Source organism: Tachysurus vachellii, chromosome 15 (genome assembly GCF_030014155.1).
Source record: "Tachysurus vachellii isolate PV-2020 chromosome 15, HZAU_Pvac_v1, whole genome shotgun sequence".
In the NCBI taxonomy this organism is placed as follows: Eukaryota; Metazoa; Chordata; class Actinopteri; order Siluriformes; family Bagridae; genus Tachysurus; species Tachysurus vachellii.
In genome coordinates, this window is record NC_083474.1 from 12688036 (window position 1) to 12698106 (window position 10071).

The 10071-nt window shown below is 34.8% G+C and overlaps 1 protein-coding gene and 1 pseudogene across 1 annotated transcript; both read right to left on the minus strand.

The window, feature by feature from the left end:
* Window positions 1–1527: 1527 nt before the first annotated feature.
* On the minus strand, window positions 1528–2472 carry LOC132858188 (olfactory receptor 52K1-like). Its single transcript, XM_060888428.1, has one exon. It carries the CDS (start codon window positions 2470–2472, stop codon window positions 1528–1530), a length of 945 nt encoding a protein of 314 aa, XP_060744411.1.
* Window positions 2473–8462: 5990 nt separating this feature from the next.
* Window positions 8463–9408, minus strand: LOC132858211 (olfactory receptor 52K1-like; annotated as a pseudogene).
* Between the last annotated feature and the right edge of the window lie 663 nt (window positions 9409–10071).

The window sequence follows — 10071 nt, forward strand, 5'->3', positions numbered from 1 at the left end:
AAATGCAGTTGTGTGCAATACATGCAAGGCAGAACTTGCGTTTCATGGAAGCACAACGTGCATGCTCGAGCACTTGAAAAGGAAACATCCTGGCACAAGAGGAGGCTGACCTTTCTTCATTTTAATTCAGCACTTATTTGAAAATCCAAAAAAGGCCAGTGCAGAAAGGACACTGTTACATACTGCTTTTCATTAAACTGAACATTTGTTTTACAAATGAAGCTCTTAATACTGCTGCCAAGAGATGTTTACATTCAAACATATTTTTTTTTTTGTCTGTAATGCAGCTGATTCATTTGTGTAAATTTTTTTTTAATTAAAAGATAACAGAATATTTAAACAGTGCTTAAAAAGAGAATGACCTGTTTAGTTGGCTCAAAGTTCTTTTTTATATTATAGTTAGAATATGTATAACTCAATGTTCTAACTAATTGAAAAAGCTGAATAATCGTTCAAAACTTACTGATTAGTCGTCAATGACATTGACAATAATCGATGATTAGTCGATTAATCGTTCTAATAATCGTTAGATTAATCGATTATCAAAATAATTGTTTGTTGCAGCCCTACTATCAGATTTAGACAATTTCCTTTAATTACAGTTTACTTCAGCTTCATGCATTTGGGTAAAAACACCAGCATATCTAAAGATTGTAAGCTGAATAAAATTTTACAGAAAACACAGTATCTTCGCAGGAATTTTCCCCATCCTTTTTGCATGATTAAAGTCTCTGAGTAGTTAATAAACATTTTTTCATACAAGAGTATTTGTTGGTTAAAAATGCAATGTCCATCAAGTTGGTCTATGAAGTCTCCTGATCAGTGAATTCACATGGATTTACGCAGAGCAAAACAGTGGAAAAAGCTCAGTGTCCCACATGTTCCTGCATCTTCAGATCTCAGGCCTTTTGAATGATCAACCAGCAATCAACAATCCATGTCTGAGTGCAGTAATGGTTTCGCTGATATGTCATCTAATAAGCGAATACAGATTATAAAGAGTTCACCAATTGTTGGGAGCTCACAAGTTGATTGCTGTTTTGCACAATACATTACCTCATATAACTGCTGCTACTATATTAAGTGTTCATTCCAGTATTTTTGCACATGCACTATAGAACATACAGTATGTACACTGGTTGGTGCTGCATATGTGTATTGTATTTTGTGTAATGTCTTTTGTGTAATGACTTCTATTGTTTGTTTGTACTGTCTTTTGCCCTGCACTGTCTTTTTGTCTTTTGTCTTGGCACTGTTTGCACCAGGTTGCACAGATGCACTTTATGCATCGCAAGTTCTCCAACTTCTCTGTTTTCAGGGTTACAATCACACAACAACTACTGCATAAACCTGCATTGACAGCCTGATTGAAAGCATTTTCATTTGTTTATTTATTTATTTACATTTTAATTGTATTTATCCCTTTAATAGTACAACCAACTTCTATAAAAAAAATATAATGCTCAATTATAAAGTAACTTTGTTGTTTTAAAGGATATTTGACACGATACTATATACATTATTTGATTACTTTGGAAAGACCTTTAAATGGTTCATGAATTTCAGAAACTGTTCTCTTATTTCTTTGGTTCGTACTCCATAAATAATTGGATTAAAACAGCTTGGAAAAAGTAAGTACATTGTACTTAGGAAGACACGGATGGAGGGAGAGATGTTGTTTCTTATCCTGTATGACATAAAGGCAATTAAACAAAAAGCCAGAGTAACTGTCATGACTATTATATGAGTAATGCAGGTGTTAAAAGCCTTTAAGCAGGATTTGCCAGATTTCAGTACAGAAGAAAGTATTACTATATATGATATTGAAATGAAAATAAAATCAGCAGTTATTGTAAGAAAAATACCCAAAAGCCCTAATGCATTATTAATGGAAATATCTCCACATGCAAGCTGAACTAATGCCATGTGTTCACAAAAACAGTGATCCATCTCATTTGTTGCACAAAAAGTCAATTTTCCAGCCCAAGAAACCATTGTGGTAATAAAGAACAGATTTCTGATAACTGGAAAAATAATAAACTTTAGAAAATTTGCTAATGCCATGTATTTATGGTAATAAAGAGGTCTACATATAGCAAAAAAACGATCCAGAGCCATCCACAGCAGTATAGTAGATTGAAGTGAACCAAAAAAATAAATGCAAAACATTTGCACCAAACAGCCTACTAGTGAAATTTCTTTCCAGTTAAATAAGAAACTTAACAGCATATTCGGAATACAAAATACTGCCATAGAGAGGTCCACAATTGCCATAAGACCAATTAGTATGCACATAGGAGAATGAAGAACCCTCTGAGATATGATTAAGTATATTAGGATAAGGTTTGCAAATAAAGCCAGTAAAAACATAGCAAGATAGGGAATAGTTAGGATGGGCCGCCATTCACCCAAATCATGAAAACCATTAAATGTAAATGTTGTGAATGAAACATTTTGTACAGGAGTCAACATTATCCTGAGATTAAAGAATTCAGATCAGCCACCACATTTAAATATATAAACAATCTGGGTTAAATAAAAGTTGAATATTTTCTTATGAAATATCTAATTAAAAGAATATCTAATTTAATGGGTCCTCTTTAGACTTCAATGAAGGATCTTTCTTGTCAGAAATACTTTGCAAACTTCACACTGCCTCCAAATATCACCAGTATCATAAAATATTGTCAAGTAATAAATCATAATAATTGCAATTTCTGCCCAAAACTACTAATATATTAAACTAGAACGATAATCTCATGCTATTTAAACAATACTTTTTGTGCAAATTAATTTAGTTGGTTATAGAACTCTTTTGCATGTTAAGTACATTTTCAGTGGAAAAGATAACTAAATGCAGACATATAATGTGCCCTAAACTGTGGCAACAAGACAATCTGTCTGGTCTTATAATTGCTTATGATGTGCCCTGTTTTGCTTCTGGACATGCAAAACAACTTTTCCTTGGTCTCTGTACACCATTGTTCCCAGTCCCATGTGATTCTATAATATATTTAGAATTTTGAGATGAACTATGAAGGACAAGCCCTGTTGTTCCATTCTTGCCCTCTGAGCAATATATACTGTATTTAATGATAAAATCTTGTACCATGTCTTTTATAAATAATAAATTATTTAGGTCTGGCATAAAATCTTATCAGTGAAACTGCTTCTTTATTTAATTATGAGCACCAGATGTGCACAGCAAAATGTCATTATAAAAGTTTCACATAAACCACTGCAAAATTTTACCTGGGCAAATAAATTATTGACACTCTGAGAGATGATTTCTCTTATTAGAAACTACGATTTAATTGATAAAAGACTCATGAATAAAATAAAACCTTATACACAATGGCTAAATGTCTAAGCAATTACAAGGCAAGAATCCCTGTAATAAATGTCTTATCTAAAGTTTACATTTTTTTTATTATAGCCATCCATTTTGACCTCAATCTCTCCAACATCTAAAGGAAGGATCAAACTCTATAACAGACAGTTTCTTGGGTCTGGGTAATTCAAGGACCAAAGCACTACAGGGCTGAAGATTTAGTCTCTAATCTCTTTACCTGTCAGAATGCGTTAGTTTTGATGTATATGTCATTCCCCAAAAACTGGAGAATTATCATACTTATTGTCAGACACATTCCTATATTCCTATATGGTTGTCAATTCAGGAGGAGATGGGGAAAGGCAAGCCTTGGAAGAGATTGATGGATCCATCATATGGTCAACCAGGGCCTTCCTTTCACTAAAGACAGCCAGAAAGTACCAAAAAAACTCTCAGGTACCCTGAGAGATGGAAGTCCAGGGAAACATGGTCCTGGTTTAGAGCATTGGCCCATCAAGCTTAGCCATTTACATTGTGGACTCCAATCCACCACCGAAATAGTGGACCAAAGGGGCATGAAGGACCTGTTTTGCTTAAACCCCTAGTTAGGTCATCAAACCATTAAATACCACTTAACCTCGTGTTACTGGTGTAGTGAGACAGGGGAGAGGATTAAGGTATTTTTTGAGAATACAAGGCCCAGGTTCTATCCCTATCCTTGAGGCTTTTGTTGACCGAGAAAGCGGGCCTCTATGGTGGGTGGTGGGTAGTGATCTCAGAATTCCAGCCACTTTTGCTGGTACAAATGTTGCTAGTTACAATCGTAAATGTCAGAATCAATGCGTTTTTTTCACACAGTCATGTAAGTTACAAATGTATTACATTTCTAGAAAAGCACTCAATTTGTGCCACCACTGCCTACTATGAATGAAGATTTTGTCTTGAGTTATTTATTGGTGTACCTGTAGTCAGTCACATGTGAGTTTAATCAAAAGTCTTGTGAATGGATCTGTGATTTTATGTGACTTTGTATCATCTGATCTTTAAAACAGATATATTATATATATATATATATATATATATATATATATATATATATATATATATATATATATATATAAAAGAACTCTTTTAAACATGAATAAGACATTTTGGATAAATAGTTACTTTGTTAAATCTAAATTATTTAATAAGTATGTGCCTGTAATAAACTGTCCCTCATTGTCATATGCCACCCAATATCCCACAGCACTGGGCCTGGCATGTGGAGAGATTTATGTCTCATGGGTGCAGGGTGCAGATTTCTTTCAGACGAACTGCGGAGGCCTTATCACTTTTCACGGGCTAGGGCAGATGGTGTGTTATCCTATTGTAAAGAGTGTGAGGTGGTATGTGTGTGAACTGGAAAAGACAGTTATTAAGATGTGTGGCAAGTTCGGAATTACAGCCTCCACCTCTCCGGATACTGGTGTCTGGGTTGGAAACAACAAAATATGTGCAATTGGTAAATCTGTTTTTTTTTCTCCATTGTTTTATACAGACTGATGTTCAGAAATAATAAAAGAATGGTAACCTAGTAACATATTTTTAGGTATCCACTATGGTAGATACATCACTTCTCATGGTTTGGGACTCAACTGCAACACTGACATGAGCTGGTTTGACCACATTGTGCCCTGTGGTATTATGGGAAAAGGAGTCACTTCACTCAGCCAAGAGTCATTTAATTTCAATTGTATCTGTAGAAATATTAACTAGTGAGTCTTCCCATACATTGTTTTTATGTTGTTACTTTGGTAACTATGCATTATGTTTAGTGCATGTTTATCGAAGCTATCATAGATAGTTATACAGGAATGCCATATTGTCTAACTGCTACTAATTTGAATACAAGCACAAGCTTGTACATCTTCTGTCAGGAATTAGCCTGGACCTTTTCCTCTTTGGACACTAGGAGGACATTGTTGCTGTTTGTGTCTGTGCCATGTGCCTTTGTTTTTGTATCAAGTGTGTTACCCCTGCCCTTTCCTTATCTGTTCCCGCCTCTGCACAACTGTTCCTTGTGTTTCAATGATTGTCACTCCTATTTATACTAGGGATGTACCGATACCACTTTTTCTCTTCTGATCCAATTCCGATACCAGCGTTTGCAGGTATCGGCCGATACCGATACCGATCCAATATCTGTGTTGTTTTCTACCTTTAAAACTAAAGAATTTATACAACTCGCTTAGTTATTAAGATTTATTTGTTTCTGGCAAAGAAATACAAAAATTCCCATTACTGGATGAAAAATGAAAACACAAGAAACCTTAAAAAATATGAATGCAGTAGCAAACAGTACTTTTAACAGTTAGTGGTATAACAATCTAAACCATATATACTGCAATTATTAAATAAAATTATTTTCTGAAGAAAAGGCAATATTTTAAAGTGAATCTTAAATGAGAACTCTTGGAACACAATGCAAAATGTATTAAACAGTAAACCTTGCACCCAAATGAGCGACACTAACGTGCTGAGGTAAATGGAAAGGGTGCCTTACGGTAGCCGAGAAGTGCAAAACACATTAACTCCCAAAACACATTAACAAATCCGAAAACACATTAACAAATCCGAAAACACATTAACAAATCCGAAAACACATTAACAAATCCGAAAACACAACGACAAGTCAGACAACCCGGAAACGGTAGTGTATCGTTTTTGAATGGAAACTTACCGATCATTGGACAAGACACCTGTCACTCAAGACATACAGGTATGGAATCTTATGTGTAATGTGTAAAGTTCTCCATTTAGATATAAGAAAATAACAGAATTAATCCACAGTAATCCATTCCATCCATCCATTCCAACTTTTCCCTGTTGAAGACAGGGAACTTCATGTTGAACTTCATGTATACCTTGAGTGACAGGTGTCTTGTCCAATCACAAACTATACTAACCGCTTCCGGGTTGTCTGAAATGTCGTTGTGTTTTCTGATTTGTTAATGTGTTTTCTGATTTGTTAATGTGTTTCGTGCACCGATTCAGACAACCCGGAAGAGGTTGGTATAGCTTGTGAATGGAAACTTACCGATCATTGGACAAGACACCTGTCATTAAAGATATACAGGTGAATGAAAGGTGTCTCGTCCGATGATCGGTAAGTTTCCATTCACAAACTATACCAACCTCTTCCGGGTTGTCTGACTTGTTAATGTGTTTTTGGATTTGTTAATGTGTTTTTGGATTTGTTAATGTGTTTTCGGATTTGTTAATGTGTTTTGGGATTTGTTAATTTGTTTTGGGATTTGTTAATGTGTTTTGGGATTTGTTAATTTGTTTTCGGATTTGTTAATGTGTTTTCGGATTTGTTAAAGTGTTTTCGGATTTGTTCATTTGTTTTGCACTTCTCGGCCACCGTAGTGCCTGCTAAACTTGCCTGTCTGTCGCAGGTGGTTGTGCAACATTTCATTTCTCACTCATTTTCTACTGCTTATCCGAACTCTCGGGTCACAGGGAGCCTCAGGCGTCATCGGGCATCAAGGCAGGATACACCCTGGACGGAGTGCCAACCCATCACAAGGCACACACACATTCTCATTCACTTATGCAATCACACACTACGGACAATTTTTCCAGAGATGCCAATCAACCTACAATGCATGTCTTTGGACCGAGGGAGGAAACCGGAGTACCCGGAGGAAACCCCCGAGGCACGGGGAGAACATGCAAACTCCACACACACAAGGCGGAGGCGGGAATCGAACCCCCAACCCTGGAGGTGTGAGGCGAACGTGCTAACCACTAAGCCACCGTGCCCCCTATGTTTACATTCAAACATATATATATTTTTTTTGTCTGTAATGCAGCTGATTCATTTGTGTAATTTTTTTTTTAATTAAAAGATAACAGAATATTTAAACAGTGCTTAAAAAGAGAATGACCTGTTTAGTTGGCTCAAAGTTCATTAAAACAACCATTTCAAAAGCTGAAGTGATTTTCTTTTTTTATATTATAGTTAGAATATGTATAACTCAATGTTCTAACTAATTGAAAAAGCTGAATAATCGTTCAAAACTTACTGATTAGTCGTCAATGACATTGACAATCGATGATTAGTTGATTAATCGTTCTAATAATCGTTAGATTAATCGATTATCAAAATAATCGTTTGTTGCAGCCCTACTATCGGATTTAGACAATTTCCTTTAATTACAGTTTACTTCAGCTTCATGCATTTGGGTAAAAACACCAGCATGATATCTAAAGATTGTAAGCTGAATAAAATTTTACAGAAAACACAGTATCTTCGCAGGAATTTTCCCCATCCTTTTTGCATGATTAAAGTCTCTGAGTAGTTAATAAACATTTTTTCATACGAGTATTTGTTGGTTAAAAATGCAATGTCCATCAAGTTGGTCTATGAAGTCTCCTGATCAGTGAATTCACATGGATTTACGCAGAGCAAAACAGTGGAAAAAGCTCAGTGTCCCACATGTTCCTGCATCTTCAGATCTCAGGCCTTTTGAATGATCAACCAGCAATCAACAATCCATGTCTGAGTGCAGTAATGGTTTCGCTGATATGTCATCTAATAAGCGAATACAGATTATAAAGAGTTCACCAATTGTTGGGAGCTCACAAGTTGATTGCTGTTTTGCACAATACATTACCTCATATAACTGCTGCTACTATATTAAGTGTTCATTCCAGTATTTTTGCACATGCACTATAGAACATACAGTATGTACACTGGTTGGTTCTGCATATGTGTATTGTATTTTGTGTAATGTCTTTTGTGTAATGACTTCTATTGTTTGTTTGCACTGTCTTTTGCCCTGCACTGTCTTTTTGTCTTTTGTCTTGGCACTGTTTGCACCAGGTTGCACAGATGCACTTTATGCATCGCAAGTTCTCCAACTTCTCTGTTTTCAGGGTTACAATCACACAACAACTACTGCATAAACCTGCATTGACAGCCTGATTGAAAGCATTTTCATTTGTTTATTTATTTATTTACATTTTAATTGTATTTATCCCTTTAATAGTACAACCAACGTCTATAAAAAACAGTAATGCTCAATTATAAAGTAACTTTGTTGTTTTAAAGGGTATTTGACACGATACTATATACATTATTTGATTACTTTGGAAAGACCTTTAAATGGTTCATAAATTTCAGAAACTGTTCTCTTATTTCTTTGGTTCGTACTCCATAAATAATTGGATTAAAACAGCTTGGAAAAAGTAAGTACATTGTACTTAGGAAGACACGAATGGAGGGAGAGATGTTGTTTCTTATTCTGTATGACATAAAGGCAATTAAAGAAAAAGCCAGAGTAACTGTCATGACTATTATATGAGTAATGCAGGTGTTAAAAGCCTTTAAGCAGGATTTGCCAGATTTCAGTACAGAAGAAAGTATTACTATATATGATATTGCAATGAAAATAAAATCAGCAGTTATTGTAAGAAAAATACCCAAAAGCCCTAATGCATTATTAATGGAAATATCTCCACATGCAATCTGAACTAATGCCATGTGTTCACAAAAACAGTGATCCATCTCATTTGTTGCACAAAAAGTCAATTTTCCAGCCCAACAAACCATTATGGTAATAAAGAACAGATTTCTGATAACTGGAAAAATAATAAACTTTAGAAAATTTGCTAATGCCATGTATTTATGGTAATAAAGAGGTCTACATATAGCAAAAAAAACGATCCAGAGCCATCCACAGCAGTATAGTAGATTGAAGTGAACCAAAAAAATAAATGCAAAACATTTGCACCAAACAGCCTACTAGTGAAATTTCTTTCCAGTTAAATAAGAAACTTAACAGCATATTCGGAATACAAAATACTGCCATAGAGAGGTCCACAATTGCCATAAGACCAATTAGTATGCACATAGGAGAATGAAGAACCCTCTGAGATATGATTAAGTATATTAGGATAAGGTTTGCAAATAAAGTCAGTAAAAACATAGCAAGATAGGGAATAGTTAGGATGGGCCGCCATTCACCCAAATCATGAAAACCATTAAATGTAAATGTTGTGAATGAAACATTTTGTACAGGAGTCAACATTATCCTGAGATTAAAGAATTCAGATCAGCCACCACATTTAAATATATAAACAATCTGGGTTAAATAAAAGTTGAATATTTTCTTATGAAATATCTAATTAAAAGAATATCTAATTTAATGGGTCCTCTTTAGACTTCAATGAAGGATCTTTCTTGTCAGAAATACTTTGCAAACTTCACACTGCCTCCAAATATCACCAGTATCATAAAATATTGTCAAGTAATAAATCATAATAATTGCAATTTCTGCCCAAAACTACTAATATATTAAACTAGAACGATAATCTCATGCTATTTAAACAATACTTTTTGTGCAAATTAATTTAGTTGGTTATAGAACTCTTTTGCATGTTAAGTACATTTTCAGTGGAAAAGATAACTAAATGCAGACATATAATGTGCCCTAAACTGTGGCAACAAGACAATCTGTCTGGTCTTATAATTGCTTATGATGTGCCCTGTTTTGCTTCTGGACATGCAAAACAACTTTTCCTTGGTCTCTGTACACCATTGTTCCCAGTCCCATGTGATTCTATAATATATTTAGAATTTTGAGATGAACTATGAAGGACAAGCCCTGTTGTTCCATTCTTGCCCTCTGAGCAATATATACTGTATTTAATGATAAAATCTTGTACCATGTCTTTTATAAATAATAAATTAT

Coding starts and splice junctions, on each gene's coding strand:
- LOC132858188 (XM_060888428.1), bottom strand. CDS start 2,472: ATGTTGACTCCTGTACAAAATGTTTCATTCACAACATTTACATTTAAT.